We start from the raw sequence: 17,505 nt of genomic DNA, 5'->3' as shown, positions 1-17,505 counted from the left end.
ATGTAAGACCTAACACTATAAAATTCTTTAGAAGAAAACACAGGGTAAGTCTTCACGATCTTGAATTTTTTTCTATCATTTTTAAAAACTTTCTGGTTTTTTTCAGAATAACTATTTTATTTATATTAAAAATACTAAATGCAGGGACTTTCCTGGTTGTGCAGTGGTTAAGAATCCCCCTGCCAATGCAGGGGACACGGGTTCTAGCCCTGGTCCGAGAAGATCCCACATGCCGCAGAGCAACTAAGCCCGTGCACCACAGCTACTGAGCCTGTGCTCTAGAGCCTGCGAGCCACAACTAATGAAGCCCACGTGCCACAATTACTGAAGCCCATGCACCTAGAGACAATGCTCTGCAACAAGAGAAGCCACCGCAATGAGAAGCCCGCGCACCGCAACAAAGAGTAGCCCCCACTCGCTGCAACTAGAGAAAGCCCGCGCACAGCAATGAAGACCCAAAGCAGCCAAAAAAAAAAAAAAATTAAGATTAATTAAAAAAAAAAACTTAAAAGGACTACTAAATGCAGACATGTAGATATTCTGAGTGTGTGACTTCTTTTTTTTAATTGGAGTATAATTGCTTTACACCGTTGTGTTAGTGTCTGCTGTAGAACAAAGTGAATCAGCTATATGTATACATATAGCCCCTCCCTCTTGAGCCTCCCTCCCACCCCAAAAGTTTTTATTTTATATTGGAGTATAGTTGATTAACAATGTTGCGTCAGCAAAGTGATTCAGTTATACATATACATGTATATTCTTTTTCAAATTCTTCTCCCATTTAGGTTGTTATATAATATTGAGGAGAATTCCCTGTGCTATACAGTAGGTCCATGATGGTTATCCATTTTAAATATAGCAGTGTGTAGATATGACCTTGAATTTGACAATGGATTCTCAAATAGGATACCAAAAGAATGATCAATAAAAGAAAAAAATTGGTAAATTGGACTTCATCAAAATTAAAAGCTTTTTTGCATTTGGAAATTCCCTGGCAGTCCAGTGGGTAGGACTCCGAGCTTCCACTGCAGGGGTCTTGGGTTCGATCCCTGGTCAGGGAACTAAAATCCCACATGCCGAGCAGTGACGCCAAAAAAATAAACTAATTAAATTAAATTAAAAAAAAAGCTTTTGTGCATTAAAGGATATTATCTAAAAAATGAAGAGATGACTCACAGAATGGGAGGAAATATTTACAAATCATATATCTGATAAAGGTCTACTAATCAGAATATATACAGAACTCTTACCTAACAGAAAGACAAGCAATCCAACTAAAAAATGCACAGAGGACTAGACTGGGTGAACAGACATTTTTCCAAAGAACACGTACAGATGGCCACCAGCACATGAAACGATGCTCAACGTCATTAGTAATTACAGAAATGCAAATCAAAACCACAACGAGGGCTTCCCTGGTGGCGCAGTGGTTGAGAGTCCGCCTGCCGATGCAGGGGACATGGGTTCGTGCCCCGGTCCGGGAAGATCCCACGTGCCGCGGAGCGGCTGGGCCCGTGAGCCATGGCCGCTGAGCCTGCGCGTCTGGAGCCTGTGCTCCGCAACGGGAGAGGCCACAACAGTGAGAGGCCCGCGTACCGCAAAAAAAAAACAAACCACAACGAGGCACCAGTTCACACCTACTAGGATAACTATACAGGACTGTTTAAAACTAACAATAACAAGTATTGGTGAGGATTTGCAGAAATCGGTACCCTCATCCATTGCTGGTGGGAAGGTAACGTGGTGCAGTTGATGCGGCAAACAGTTTGGCTCTTCCTCAAATAGTTAAACATAGAATGACCAGCAATTCCACTCTTAGGGAAATACTCAATTGAAAACAGGCACTCAAACAAATACTTGTGCACACGTGTTCGCGGCAGCGCTACTCACAAGAGCCGAAAGGTGGAAGCAACCCAAATGCCCGTCAGCAGATGAAGGATAATCAAAGTGTGGTCCGTCTATGCAGTGGAGTATTATTCAGCCCCACAGGGATGCAGCCCTGGCACAGGCCACACCAAGAAGGAAACCCTAGCACATTAGTCTGAGTGAAAGAGCCAGACACAAAATGTTACATATTGATGATTCCATTTACATGAAATGAAATATCTAGAACAGATAGATCCAGGGGCCTAGAGGGAGAGCAACTGGAAGCTGCTAATGGGTGGGGGGCCTCCTTCTGGGGAGATGACATGTGTGAACTAGTTACTGGTGGGGTTGGACATCATTGTGAATGTGCGAAACACCACTGAATCATACACATTAAAATGGTTATAACTTGATGTCCTGTGAATTTCACCTAAATTAACAATAAATAATGGAGGTTTTTAAAAAATAAATTTATTTATTTTATTTATTTTATTTTTGGCTGCGTTGGGTCTTCATTGCTGTGCGTGGGCTTGCTCTAGTTGCGGCGAGTGGGGGCTACTCTTCGTTGCGGTGCACAGGCTTCTCATTGCGGTGGCTTCTCTTGTTGTGGAGCACGGGCTCTAGGCGCACGGGCTTCAGTAGTTGTGGCTTGTGGGCTCAGTGGTTGTGGCTCATAGGCTCTAGAGCGCAGGCTCAGTAGTTGTGGCGCACGGGCTTAGTTGCTCCGCGGCATGTGGGACCTTCCCGGACCAGGGCTCGAACCCGTGTCCCCTGCATTAGGCAGGTGGATTCTTAACCACTACGCCACCAGGGAAGCCCCAATGGAAGTATGTTAAAAGGACACAGGGGCTGATTGAAATAGTTCCCAAAGGCCGAGCTTGGACAATTTGAGCAAGAAAATAAATAATGATAATATAGGACTATAACTCATAGAATAAGTTAAATATCTAAGATTCTATACTAATATAAATAATTGAATAAATAAGTAAATGGGGGAGAAGGCACAGCTCTTCCTTAACTGAAAAACTCTAACTAATAAATATGGAAGGAATGAGAGAAATTGAAAACACCATTAGCCAAACACCACACTGATCACTGTAGGCGAGTCCCATGGGTAGGTGCTGAAATTAGTGTTGAGGGCGTGTGATGAGAAAGAGGATGTTTTCAGAATCTCTAAGTATCTCCCCACTAGATATTTATTGATTACTAAGAGAAAAACAGTGACTTTACCATGGAGAAATCCACCTTATCCTGGCATCAAGGTTAATGTCACTGGTCATGAGACAGATGGAGGCCGTGCTGTCCCCGTTACGATGCCGGAGGACGCATCGCTTCTTGCCAAAATGTATGACCTCATTCTAATCCAGAGAAAACATAAGACACGTCCAAATTAAGGGGCATTCAACAAAAGAGCTGACCGGTGCCCTGCAAAAGTGTCAAGGTCACAGTAAACAGGTAAACACTGAAGACCCAGCACTGACGGGAGTGGAGAAAGGAGCCATGACAAACAAACGCAACGTGGGTCCGGGGGCAAAGGGCATAGTGGGAAAGTGGCCAACATCTGAATAAGTCCTATAGTTACTAGTGTTGTGTCAAAGGTAGCTGCCTGCTTTTCAGAATTGTTCTAAAGCTGTGTTAGTTGTGAACATTAGGAGGACCTGGATGGAGGGTATATGGGAACTCTCTGTACTAATTTTTCAACTTTTCTGAAATCTTAAAGTATTTCAAAATAAAAAGTTGCACACACACAATGGGATATCACTACCCACTCACAAGCTTTAAAAAGACCGAAAATACCTAGTGTTGGCCAGATGTGGAGCAACTAGAGGTTTCACACCTTGCTGGTAGAAACATAAAATATATAAACTATAAAACAGCCACTGAGGAAAATGATCTGGCAGACGTGACAGGGTCAGTCATACTCCTTACCCCATGTCCCCTAAATTCCACCGCACCCAAGTCTTCACCTAAGATAAAGATACAGAGCCACACAAACCTGAACATGCACATTGGTAGCAAGCAGCTCATCCAAGATTGGCCAACCCTGCCAGGCGTGCAGCCTGGGATGACTCACAAGCTGTGCAGCAGGATGCTGCCTGGTGATCCAAGGCAGTGAACAGCTGAAGGGTCTGGACATCCTTACGCTGAGTGAACAAGCCCGACACAGAGGAGGATGGACAGTGCGATTCCATTCACATGAAGTCCAAGAACAGGCAAGGCTCCAGTGAGTGGAATGGGCAGGGAGGGCTTGCCAGGGCTTTGTGGGAGGTGGGTGGTGCAGCTGCCCATTTGTCGAGATTCATCCAACTGTACTCTAAAAATGGAGACACTTTACTTAAAAAAACATACCTCAATAACATTTTTCTTAAAGTAGATAAAGTTCCTACATTAAAAGAGCAAGACCAGGGCTTCCCTGGTGGTCCAGTGGTTAAGGCTCTGAGCTTCCTCTGCAGGGGGCGTGGGTTCGGTCACGACTGGGAACTAAGGTCCCGCAGGCATGCCAAACGGTGTGGCCAAAAAGAAAAAAAAAAATTAACACAACATTGTCAATAAACTGTACTTGAATAAAATAAAATTTAAAAACAATCAAGAACACCCAGAAGACTTCTGGAAAATGGAAGTCCTGAAGGGGTACTCGCCTTAGCGGCGGGTAGAGCGTATTCAGACCCGGATAATTAGAACGGCGTGGGGCAGTCTGAGAGCAGAACAGAGCAGGACACCCCGTGGAACTGTCGTGCACGGAGCGACTCATAAGTCCCCGGGGAAAGGGGACCATGTGAGGAATGTGGCTGAATCCGGAGCAAGTTCCATCTTGACCAAAATTAGACACAGAATAAACAGAACCACGGAAGGACTGGGGGAACCAAAGGAGAATCCCTCCTTAACCTCAGGCCTGGGAAGATTTTTGTCAACATGACCCCAAAGCCAGAGCTGATAAATAAAGGGTGCTAGTTTTTCCACGTAAAAATCAAGCATTTTTGCCTCACAAGCAAGGCCAGAAGGCCCCAAACCGGGAGAGCTATGTGCAACTTACGTTATAGACGAAAGGCTGAGCAACACACTTTGGGAAGACGGAGAGAACATGGGCCCAGGACACAACGGGACAGAAAAAGAGGAGGTTAAAAAGGTGACAGTCCGCGTACTTCTTTAGGCCAGGACCCCGACACCTCCCGGACGCTGGGAGCGCGGGGGCCGCGGGGCCGCAGTTCACCGCGCGGCCGGCAGGTGGCGGTGCCGCCGGGCCCGCCGGGCCGCAGCCGCGCGCCCCCTTCCGGACGCGCCCGGAGGCACCGGGCCGGGGCTCCTGCAGGTGCCAGAGGGAGGCGCCCCTCCCCGGCGATGCCTGCGGTTGCTGAAGACGCTGGACGCCGAACCCAAGGCTGCTTGCTTCTCCATCCACGGGCGCTGCCACACAACCTCTACGTGCACCCCTCAGGCCAGAGGGGGAGCATTTACTAGGCTGCAACTGTGAACGCGGGGGGCGGGTACACCTCAATCTCCCGGGGCGCGAAGCTGCCTGTGCAGGGAACCAGCGCCGCGGACCACGGCGGGGCCTGGGGCTGGGGCAGGAGGGAGCCGGTTCACCCAACACACTGTTATAGCGAGTTATAGCCAGGTCGGCCCCTGATAAAAATAAATCAACGATTAGGAAGGAAGAGCCTCAATTTCAGCAACAAGGTGTTTTCGATCACTCGAAAGGCCTTCTCAATGAAATGATGGAAAATCGTTTGGATTTTGGAATGGAAAACGATGTAAAATACAGAAAGCGTCATTTTGAATGCATGACCGAGCTGAAAGAAAGGTCAGGAGGAAAACAGCAACCCCAAATGCAGAAAAACCGGGAGCATAAGAGGGGGCTGAGCCCCAGGACGTGCCGCGTGGAGGGGAGGTGGGCAGGGGCAGGGGGCAGGCAGGGAGGAGCGGGCCGGAGGAGGGGGCGTGGTCAGCTGCCGGTGGGGGAGGGGTGCAGCTGAGGACACTGCTGGGCTTAGCATGGCCGGGGGTGGGGGTGGGGGTGGGGGTGGGGGGCGGGGGGCATTCTGTATTCTTTCCCATTTCTCCCAACCCAGCGGGCCCAACACTTTAAAATAACTACGTCACAAGTGAGTGGATTCTGCCTGTGTAGCCGGCGTGGCTGCAGGTTTACAGAAGAAGGAGCTGGGGACACAGAGTGAACAGAACAGATAGCCCGAGCCGACGTAGAAGTGTGTCCTGGAAGAGTAATGCTAACGATAATGATTTCAAGAAAAAAACAGCACATTAGTGTGAAAGGAAATTGACTTTCGACTCCAAGTGAGGCAACCAACAAAATTATGAGATTTAGCATAACTTTTTGCACAAAGGGAGAAGAAGGAATTCCAGAGCTTTCTTCTGGCTTCACAAAGAAATTGCACAGGTGCCCTTCTGAAAAGAGAGATGTTGACTTATTAGTTTTGTTTTGCTTTTTGATTTTTTAAAATCCCACAGCATTTGTTGTCATGTGACATAAGGGTGATCAAAACAGTATGAATAAATGTTTCAAACCTAAGTGTCCATTGCCAGAGGAATGGATAAAGAAGATGTGGTATATATACACAATGGAATATTACTCAGCCATAAAAATGACTGAAATTCTGCCATTTGAAACGACATGGATGGACCTAGAGATTATTATGCTTAGTGAAATAAGTCAGACAGGAAAAGACAAATACTGTATGTTATCACTTATACGTGGAATCTTTTTTTGGGCCACACCACGCGTCTTGCGGGATCTTAGTTCCCCCACCAGGGATCGAACCCAGGCCCTGGCAGTGAAAGTGGCAAGTCCTAACCACTGGACCGCCAGGGAATTCCCTATATGTGGAATGTTAAAAATAAAACAAGCTAGTGAATATAACAGAATACAATCAGACTCACATATACGAGAACAAACTAATGGTTACCAGTGGGGAGAAGAGAGGGAGAAGGACAAGACAGGGGTATGGGATTAACAGATGCAAACTCCTGGGTATAAAATAGATAAGCAACAAGGATTCACTGTTTAGCACAGGGAAATATAGCCATTATTTGGTAATAACTTTACTTAATTTAAAAATATATATTTATTTATTTACTTATTTGGCTGTGCCAGGTCTTAGTTGTGGCACGTGGGATCTTTAGTTGCAGCATGCGAACTCTTGGTTGCAGCATGTGGGATCTAGTTCCCTGACCAGGGATGAAACCTGGGCCCCCTGCATTGGGAGTGTGGAATGTGGAGTCTTACCCACTGGACCACCAGGGAAGTCCTGGTAATAACTTTAAGTGTAGTATAATCTATAAAAACATTGAATCGCTATGTTGTACACCTGAAACTAATATAATATTGCAAATCCACTATGCAGCAATAAAATAAACAATATGAATCAATGTTTCAGACACCTAAAAAAACTGTGTGGCCTTCCCAACAATTTCTCACTTCGCTGATAAATTCTGGTTGGAGACACTTTGGAGCAGAGTGACATCTGCTTCTAGCATGACCTACCCTTTTGTTTCCTTGACTTTGTTTTTGAATGAATTTCTTCTGCATCACGTAATAGAGGTTCATACACTTATCAAAACCAACAGGTCAGAGGCTTCCCTGGTGCTGCAGTGGTTAAGAATATGCCTGTCAATGCAGGGGTCACGGGTTCAAGCCCTGGTCCAGGAAGATCCCACATGCTGCAGAGGAACTAAGCCCGTGAGCCACAACTGAGCCCGCAAGCCACAACTACTGAGCCCATGTGCCTAGAGCCCGTGCTCCGCAACAAGAGAAGCCACCGCAATGAGAAGCCCACGCACCAAAACAAAGAGTAGCCTCCGCTGGCCACAACTTGAGAAAGCCCGTGCGCAGCAACGAAGACCCAATGCAGCCAAAAATAAATAAATAAATAAAAAGGTCAGGGACTTCCCTTGTGGTGCAGTGGTTAAGAATCTGTCTGCCAGGGCCTCCCTGGTGGCGCAGTGGTTGAGAGTCCGCCTGCCGTTGCAGGGGATACGGGTTCGTGCCCCGGTCTGGGAGGATCCCATGTGCCGCGGAGCGGCTGGGCCCGTGAGCCATGGCCGCTGGGCCTGCGCATCCGGAGCCTGTGCTCCGCAACGGGAGAGGCCACAACAGTGAGAGGCCCGCATACAGCAAAAAGAAAAAAAAAAAAAAAAAAAAAAAGAATCTGCCTGCCAGTGCAAGGGACACGGGTTCGAGCCCTCGTCCGGGAAGCTCCCACATGCCGCGGAGCAACTAAGCCCATGTGCCACGACTACTGAGGCCCAAGTGCCTAGAGCCCCTGCTCCGCAACAAGAGAAGCCACCGCAATGAGAAGCCCGCAACGAAGAGTAGCCCCCACTCGTCACAACTAGAGAAAGCCCACACACAGCAACGAAGACCCAATGCAGCCAAAAATTAATTAATTAATTAATTAATTAATTATTTAAATAAAAACAGGTCAGCCCTCTACCGGCATATTCACTTGCTCCTGAAGCCAAGGTCTATTTTGCAAGAGTGAAGATAAGGTTGAGGCCTGCACTGTCACCTTTTTAGCCCTGGCCACAGAGCAGCGTGGGGGATGCCCACCAAGACCACGCGGACTCATCACGCTGAGAGATGTCAGTTCAGTGTTATCGGGGCAAAGACCCAATCAGGAGGCTGGATGTGGGGGGAGACGGGTCCACTCTTGGAAGTCCAGGGGTCAGAGGAGGCCCCTTTGTGCCAACTGCAGGCCCGGGGGCAGCTTTATAGCACTGGAAGGAGAACAGGAGAAGTTTATCCCCATTCTCCACACTAATTGGAGAGAAGAGACGTGTATATTCCCAGAGCCTGAATTTCTGAGGACACAGCAGAGCAGGGGCGCCTGAGACGCCCTCTGACTGTCCCTCCAGATCCATCTCCCCCAGCAGCTGCGAACTAAGCAGGGCCGGAGGCTGGAACGCCCCGGTTCACCTTCCAGAAAGACAGGCCTGCAGAGATTAGGGAAGGGCAAAATACACCCTTTCTAAACACAAATGGGGCGTGGTGAGCGATACATTTTTCTTCCACGTTAAGAATGAAAAAGAAGATGATTACATATGCAGCGGGAACGAGAGCGCTGTGGACGTTTTTATGCTGATACATTTGAAAACGTAAACAAGATGGGCAATTTCCTGGGGCGTCTGGGTAGCTTTCAGTCAGTAAAGTGGCCTGGGACGAGGTGGGCAGGGGCCGGGCTGATGAGGGCCAGCAGAGCTGCAGATGCCCTGAGCCCAGGCTGATCAGCAAGGCCCAGCCCTCATCCAGCCTTCTCGAGGCCCTCGGCCACCACTGGCTCCATGAGGGCATCTGTACAAAAGCAGAAACGGGCCAGAGGGGATCTGAGGGACCTCACACGTGGGCCTCTTCTCCGGTCCTTGGAAACAACACAGCAAATTCTACTCTCTGCTCACCACTTTGTTTTGCTCAATTCAATGCATTTTCAGCAAAAGCTATCATGTTGCCGAGGCTGGTCTGTACTGTGAGGAGGGCGGGAAGGGAGGGAGGGACCCACCGAGAGCCCTGTAGGTCCCTCCACAGGGAAGACCCCCGGCTGGGACCTGCCCCATGTCCCAGCTTCGTGGACCCCCTGAGCCTCAGTTTCTGCCCTTGCCTGCTGCCCAGCTCGTGGTCAGGCGTCCCTTTGGGCCCAACTGCTGTCCCCTGGTACTGCCGGTTCCTGGCTCATCTATACTAGGGAGGGAAGGGAGCCAGGTCCCAGGCCAGGTCCTGTCCTGCGTGTCCTGGGAGCCTCGGGCACAGGGTCTGCCCCTTACGGTCCACAGCATGCTGTGCTCTGACAGAGCTGCTGGGGGCCCGGAGAAGCCAGCCACCCTGAGCTCCAAGCTGCACAGGCAGGATCCCTGGTGGAGGCCCTGGAGACCAGGACCTTCCTCTCCTGAGTCCACAGGTGAGAAAACAGATGCCAGCCTCCTGCCCACTCTGCCCTGGGGACATGCCTGCAAACGCCCAGGGCATCTGTGTTCTCAGGGAGCAGAGAAGCAGGGATGTCTGGGCAGGAAAACAGTGGGGGCTGGGTGCCCACCTGTCCCCTCTGCCCTGGCCGCCTCGCTGCAGATGCAAAGCAGGCAGTGAGCTGTATGAAGGCTCTCAGCGGGCACTGGGAGGGGGGCCTGGGGCACCCAGGCGCCCAGGCAGTCTTTCTCTAGTGTCCCCTCTGCTCTCCCTCCCCTCACAGGGCATGGGGTGCGGGTCGCCCCCCTCAGGTTCACCTACCGGGGATGGGGCACTGGAGCCCCGGGGCCACACAGCGGTCTGGGCCGTCCAGCCAGTGGCTGGAGGCAACTTCAGGTCCCGCAGGTGAGAAATGCAGCCCCACAGAGACCAGCCTGAGCTCGACGACCCACTTCTCAGAGCCCAGCTCTGCCAAGAGGGGAGCACTGCGCCCCGAAAAGGCCCCCTTCCCAGGATGTCAGGCCACACCCCCAAACCCTCTGGGCCTCTGGGGTGTGAGCAAGGCTGGCCCGCGGGAAGAGAGAGGACCCTCGGCAACCGGAGATGCAAAGGCAGCAGAGGGGGTGGTTCCTGGCCCCTGAGGACACCGTGAACGCCGAGGCCGGGAGGGGCCAAGGACGAGCTGCCGCCCCAACCCTCTCCTTTTCATACAACCCACACAGTGGTCACCCGCGTGTCCCCGTGACCTCCGTGCTCAGGGTCCGAGCGGCCCAACACCGGCTTCTTTCTCCCAGCCCGGATGGGCTGGGGGGCATCACCTTGTCTGGAGGCAGGGGCTTCCCTGGAAGTTGCTGTCGTTGCTTCAGGCTGGTCCAACCTCCCCTGCTGGGCGGAACCATTTCCCACAGGCCCTGGAGCTCGGACCCTCGCCAGTGAGGTGCAACCTGAGTGAAGTCACCTGTACGCCCCCTCCCCGAGTCGGGGGGGGACTACAGGGATGCCGGGGGACGGCCAGCAGCAGGGTTTGGAGAGCATGAAGGCCGCGGAGGCTTCTGCGGACACACTTTGACAGTCAGTCTGAAGCCTCCGAGCAGGAAGCCCAGAAGCCGACACCGTCTGACATTGACTCTTCTTTTATTTGTGGTTGTGATATGATGTTCCCTGTAAACGGATTTAAAGAAAACGTCCAAGAAATAACCACACAGCTGGTGACCTCCGGAAAGCGGCCCTTCAGACAGGGAGGTGTGTCCTAGCCGGACCTGCGGGGGCTGGGTGGAGGCCTCGTCCCTCCTTGCCCGCCCCACCCTCAGGGCCAGCCCCAGCTGGACCGCCAACGTGGAGTCCCCGCTTGCTCACCCAACAGGAGCCCCGGGAAACCACGTTTTCCTTGCACAGAAATGGTTTCTCCTTCCTTGTGGTCTCTGCCTCACCTTGCTGGCCCCTCGCAGGAAGCTCAGCCCTGGGGTTCAGTCTGTGTCCACAGTCCACAGCTGGGGAAGGGGGCGGGCCTCTGGACCCCAGCCAGAGTGGGGGGGGCGGGGGGGGCGGGGGGAAGATGCTCAGGTCTTCAGGGAGGGGACGTCAGGCAGAGGGAGTGACCTGGGGGTTCTAGGAGAGGGAAGGGGTCAGGGTGGAGGGGTGGGAGGTGGAGTTGGCAAGGTCAGTGGGGCCTGCAGGCCACGCGCTGGGTGGGACTCTGAGGTGCAGTGGTCAGAAAGCTGGTGTTCCAGTGTCTGCACAGAGGGGCTTTCCTGGCCCCTATGCCTTTGAAGTCCAGGGGTGGGCTTGCTTCAGGCAAGGTTGGATCCAGACACTTGGTGCAAATACTCTGGCAGCTTTCTTTTCTTCCTTTTTAAAAAAATATTTTATATTTATTTATTTATTTGGCTGCGTTGGGTCTTAGTTGCGGCATGCGGGATCTTTCGTTGCGGTGCGTGGACTTCTCTCTAGTTGTGGCTCGTAGGCTTAGTAGTTGCGGTGTGCAGGCTTAGTTGCCCCGTGGCATGTGGGATCTTAGTTTCCCGACCAGGGATCGAACCCGTGTCCCCTGCGTCGGAAGGCGGATTCTTAACCACTGGACCACCAGGGAAGTCCCTCTGGCAGGTTTCTTGCCTCCCTCAGGGGGTGGCTTCATTCTCAGACCAGCTCTTCCCCTGAGATACCTTTCGATCAGCAGCTGGACATCTACTTCTGCCAGTAGAGCAACCACACTTTCCCGTAAGCTTCAGCAAAGGCCTTGAGGCCAAGGGGATGGTCTGACTGGCGAGGCCTGGGTGCTCCCCCAGCCCCTGGGCGAGGTGGGTGAGCCCACCCAGAGCCCCACAGCCTGAGAGCAGAGAACAGAGGCCCCCAAAGGGAATGGAGGTGCTAGCCAGGACAAGTGTGGGGCAGGAAGGTGCCGCCCGCCCGCGACCTGGTGTGCGGTGTGGGGGCATTGGGTTTGCCTGCAGCTCACGTGTTGGTCCCTCCCTGTCTGCTGCCCCTCCCGTCTTCACTCCAGCCTGGCTGTGCCCAGCACTGGCTTCCGTGTCTGCACAGCCGGGGCTCCATCCTCTGGTTTCCAGTGCAATTGCCTAGGAAGCTGGCTCCAGCCAGAAGGAGGGTCTCTGTGCAGTGAGGGAGCTACCCTGATTGGTGGGCAGCAGCTTAAAGGTGGGCCATCTGGTCTCTGCGGTCTTGCCCACGTGCCCTTTCTGGTGGGAGGGAGGCCACTAGTGCCACACTCGGCTACCTGGGGAAGGTGGGTACTGACCTTGACTTCCTCCTCACCTTCCCTTAATGGGGCGGCCCCAGATGCTCCTGCAAACCCCATTAGCTCCTACTTCTGGGCAGGGAGCTGTCAGGGGGCTCTGGCTGGGCGATCTCAGGGCTGGTAGATCCAGGATCTGAGATGGGATGTCTCTACGGGGCCAGGGGAAGGGGCCCAGAATCCATCCACGTTCCTCAGAGGCTGTGGCTGGTGGCAGAGGGGGCTCCAGCCCCTCCACAGAGCTAAGCCCTGGTACTGGACCTTCGGAGGACAACAGACGGAGACCCCGCTGGCCACTGGCAGGGGCAGCTGCAGAGGTGGGTATGGGGCCTGAGGTGGGGTGAAGGGTGGGGTCCCCTGCGATCTCTGGGGACAGTTTGCTTCACCAGCCCAGAACCCTCAGCTGGGAAACAGAGCTTTCTCACATCTGCCCTCCCCAATCCTGCGGCATCTCAACACATCCTGCACAGGGACACGTACGGCACAGCCCTCCCCCTACCCTCACCTGCTCTTTGCCCAAAGATGCCCTGAACAGAGAAAATGCCCAGGTGGGGGAGCAGCAGAGCTGGCAACCCCATGCCTGGCCCTTCCACCTAGCCGGGAGCTGCCAGACCAGGAAAAGCTCAGCACTGGTAAGCCCCCAGCCCCAGAACAGGCTAAGGGCATGGGCATCAGGCTCCGCAGGGAGGCCTCAGGCTGGATCTAACTGGATTCTCTCCCCTACCCCCCACCAGCTGCAAAAGCTCTGAACAGTCCCGTTTCTGCCCAGCTCCTCTCTGGAGTGGGCAGGTGGAATGGTCACCTGGCTGCTCTCTGGCCCAGAAGACCTGGCAGTGGAGACCTGGGCCACCGTAGAGCATGGCCCCCTCTGACCACTGTCCCGTCCCTACCCCTTGGGCAGAGCGGCCGCAGCGACCTCAGCTTCCCCGGGAAACCGGTGTGAACAAGCTGGTCGAAGCCCCAGGGAGCTCGGGGTGAAGACGCGGGGTCCGTGGATCACTGTCACTTTCTGCCCCGAGTCCCCCACAGAGCTGGGCAGGAGTCTGAGCCCAGGGCCCTCCCTGCCTGGGGAGCGGGTAGAAGCCAGGGGCGGGGCCAGGGGTGCCTCTCTCCAAACCTTCGCCCCCAGCCCTCCCCCACTAGGTGCAGCGGTCTGGGGAGACCCTGTTTGGGGTCTCAAGGAGATGGAGAGGCCTGGTGATGGGGGCAGGGTTTTCTGGCCGGTGTGCTGGGTCTGGGTAGGGGGCCGCTGACCCTTGGCTTCAGGCTCTGGTAGAGGGCTTGCGATCTGGTGCTGACCTGGAATTTGGGGGGACGACCAGGAAATAGTGAGGCGGGGGTGGAGGTGGGGTGCTCCTTGTGTGGGTGTATGCGGACCAAGGACTCAGTGAGTGTTGCAGCCCACCTAGTCCCTCCTCTCTCTCCCCCAGATGAGAACAGCACCTGGAAGTGGCTGCCGGGAGACTACAGTCCACAGGACAGGTGCCAGGGACCCCTCCTGGCCTCCCCGCCCATGATGTGCTCCTACTTCACACGGTCACATCGGACAGGCCTGGCTAGGTGTCCCCTGGCCCTGGAGAGGTGTCTTGAGCACGGGACGGTTAGGCTGGAGGGGATGGAGGGCCTACGGTCTCAGAGCTCCTGGACACCGGAGTGGGGGAAGGTATGTGTCCCTCCTTCCCCGGGTAGTGATGCCCACCCGCTGCACCAGGTGGGCTTGTGGCGGGGCTGTTCCCTTGGTCCGGCCCTGACCCTCTTCCCGGGAGATCCGGAGTGCTGCCCCAGGGCCATAGCTGCGGGGAGGCGGGGAAAGGATTAATTAGAGCCGAGAGTGGTCCACCCTGTAGCTGGCTCTTTGGTGCGGAGTGAATAGTTTTCAGCAGAGGAAGTCTCATCTCTCTGGCGCCCCTCCCAGGTCGGCGCTGTCCACCTCTAAAGGAGCAGAAGCCCTGAGGGCGAAGGAGTTTCCGTCCTCACCCCCTCCAGGTCACGGCAGATGGGACCCTTTCTTTGCCGGTCCCCACCGCGGGTCTGGGATGGGGCGGCGTGGAGCCGCGCGCGCTCGCTCCAGGCCGCTGCTCCCCACCATCTGGAGGCACGGCATCCTTGCCAGGTGTGGCCAAGGAGAGCCGCGGAGCTGCCCCCGGGTGCCACGACTCGAGACCCCAGCCCGCCGCGGCCAACGGGAAAGCCCGGAAAAAGCCTGGCAGGGGCGGGTAAAGGTCAGGGTTCCGAAGGGCACTCACACGGCGAGAGGCCGAGGCACCGAGGAGCACAGTCGCCCCGGCGGCGCCGGCCCCCTCCCCACCTGCGCGGCCGCCCCCTCTCCTTCGAGATCCGCCCTCCGGGGGGGCCGCGGCCCGGCGAGGGTTAAGGGGGGCGGGGCGCGGGGTGGCCCCGCCTCCGCCGCCGCGCCGGGTCCGAGCGCGCACGGGGCGCGGGGGCGGGTCGGAGCGGGCGGCGGCGGAGGGCGCGGCGAGCCGGGCGAGCGCGGGGAGCGGCGGCGCGGCCGGCGTGACCCACTGCCCGCGCCCGTGTGCCCCCGAGCCCGCGCCCCGCCGCCGCCCGGCCCAGCCGCAGGATGCGCGCTCCACTGCTGCTGCTGCTGCTGGCCGCCTGCGCGCCGCCGCCCTGCGCCGCGGCCGCCCCGACGCCGCCGGGCTGGGAGCCGTCGGCCGACGCGCCCTGGTGTCCCTACAAGGTGCTGCCCGAGGGCCCCGAGGCGGGCGGCGGGCGTCTGTGCTTCCGCAGCCCGGCGCGCGGCTTCCGCTGCCAGGCGCCCGCCTGCGCGGCGCACGCCTCGGCCGGCCGCTCGCTGCGCGCCAGCGTCCTGCGCAACCGCAGCGTGCTATTGCAGTGGCGCCTGGCGCCGGCCGAGGCGCGCCGCGTGCGCGCCTTCGCGCTCAACTGCTCGTGGCGCGGCGCCTACACGCGCTTCCCGTGCGAGCGCGTGCTGCTCGGCGCCTCCTGCCGCGACTACCTGCTGCCCGACGTGCACGACGGCGTGCGCTACCGCCTGTGCCTGCAGTCGCTGCCGCTGCGCGCCGAGCCCGCCGTCGCCCCGGAGCCCGCTGTCGTCCCGGAGCCCGCTGTCGTCCCGGAGCCCGCCGCGTCCGCCGAGTGCGTGGAGTTCGCCGCCGAGCCGGCCGGCATGCGGGAGATCGTTGTGGCCATGACGGCGGTGGGCGGCTCCATCTGCGTCATGCTCGTGGTCATCTGCCTGCTCGTGGCCTACATCACGGAGAACCTCATGCACCCGGCCTTCGGGCGCCCGGGCCTGCGCAGGCAGCCCTGAAGAGCGAGGCGCCCGCCAGCCCGGGCTCTGCCTGCCCGACTAGGGTGCGGGAGGCCCCAGGCCCTTGGCCCGCTCTCCCCTCCCCGCTCTTGCTCCCTCCTTAGGATCTCCACGCAGGGCTTGCTGGAGATAGATGGGGCACCGGCCGGCCCTTCGCAGGGCCTTGGAATCACCCGCACGACCTTTCCAGCTGAGCAGCCGCCTCCCAAACTCCAGCTCGGGACTGGCCCTTGGGCCTGAGCGGAGATGCCAGCCGCGTGCAGGGCTCTCCCCGCTCTCAAGAGCCCTTGGGGGGGACCGTCAGAGCACAGAGACCCTTCTCGCAAGAGCCATTGGCACCCCCGGGCTGTCACCCTGCGCCTCCAGCCTGTGCCGAGTTGGAAAAAAACAGGCTGTCGTCATGGCTTGGTCACTGTGTGCTTTTCCGACTCAAGGGGGCCACTTGGAGCCTGTCCTCTCCCCGCCCCACCCCAATGGGCTTAGGTAGCTTCGTGCCTTAGTATCTTGGGCCCACTGCGGGAGCCAGCCACCCTTCCAGTGCTGTCCAAGAGGGTCTGTGGCCCCGATACTGGCAGCTTGTGCGTGCTTCTGGCCAGAGCCCCCCTGGGGACCCTCCCTTCAAGCTTTGTAGGAGCATCCAGTTTGGGTAAGAAGCGTCCTGCGGTGTTTCCTTATGTGGGCATTTGACAAGTTGGGAGCCATGACTTAGCTCAGCAGGCGGCCCAGCGTCCAGCTGTTTCCGGGGGTGAGTGTCCCCTGACCTCGGGGGAAGCTGGTAGTTCACCAGGGCTGGGCTCCCTCCCCTTCCTTTTGTGTGTCTGGTGAGGACTTTCCATGGTGACTGGGGGCAGGTGGCTGGGAACACGAGGCCTGGTCTGAAAGAGCAGTGCCGTATCCAGAAGGTGAAGTATAGATGCCAACTTGCCCAGCTGGACCTTCCACTGTGATCTGGATCCCAAGCCTCAACCACGGCATGACGGACAGCACCACGCCACCCCATCCCCGAGCCAGTGGCCAGCTGCCCCGGATCTGGCTGGGTACTGCCCCCTGCCCACCTACACGCTCGCCGTGGACTGAAGGCTGGCCTTGCCCCTATCCGGGCTGACCTGAGCATCTTGGCCAAGGTTCCCTCCTGTGCCAGCCCCCTGACGATGCTGGGCCCTGGGAGGGGCGAAACGTGGCTGGCCCGGCTCTGCGTGAGCCCCTGACGGTGGCTGTCCTGGACCCGGCACGTCTGGAGTCACCGTGGCTAACTCCCCCTCCCCCAGCAGCCACCAGCGACCCTCACCCCAGCAGCCTGGCTGGTGCCCCCGCAGCGCCCACTCCCTACCTCTCTGTCCTTGCTCTGCCTGCCCCGGCGTGGCGCTGGTCAGGCGTGAGCCCGGCGCCAGTGTCTAAATGCCCATCATTCTTAGACCAAAACCACCGCCTTGTGTTCTTATTTGGGAGGGGGGAGAGAAGGGCGAGGGGGAGAGCTGAACCCCTTTTCCCCAGCTCCTCAGGCGTCAGCCCAGTGGTTGGCCCTGGACCCTTTGCCAGGTCACGTGGGGTTAGTCCAGGCCGGGGGGAGCACAGGCACCCTGCCCTTGCGGCTTGTGGCAGAGGGACAGGCAGGGTGTCTCTCAGCTGGCCTGTCCATCCTCAGAGCTTGGACAAGCATCTTCTCCCGGGCCTGCTCTGTGG

General features: G+C 56.2%; 1 protein-coding gene across 1 annotated transcript; it reads left to right on the top strand.

The window, feature by feature from the left end:
• The first annotated feature begins 15,089 nt into the window (after positions 1 to 15,089).
• On the top strand, positions 15,090 to 17,244 carry FNDC10 (fibronectin type III domain containing 10). The gene has a single exon (XM_082616103.1). It carries the CDS (start codon positions 15,109 to 15,111, stop codon positions 15,820 to 15,822), a length of 714 nt encoding a protein of 237 aa, XP_082472229.1. The 5' UTR covers positions 15,090 to 15,108; the 3' UTR covers positions 15,823 to 17,244.
• Positions 17,245 to 17,505: the final 261 nt, after the last annotated feature.

The sequence above is a fragment of the Mesoplodon mirus genome, assembly GCF_964341445.2.
Source record: "Mesoplodon mirus genome assembly, chromosome: 3".
NCBI lineage: Eukaryota > Metazoa > Chordata > Mammalia > Artiodactyla > Ziphiidae > Mesoplodon > Mesoplodon mirus.
The sequence above is the reverse complement of the archived record's forward strand: the minus strand, read 5'-3'. Positions and strand labels throughout refer to the sequence as shown.

Coding starts and splice junctions, on each gene's coding strand:
- FNDC10 (XM_082616103.1), top strand. CDS start 15,109: ATGCGCGCTCCACTGCTGCTGCTGCTGCTGGCCGCCTGCGCGCCGCCG.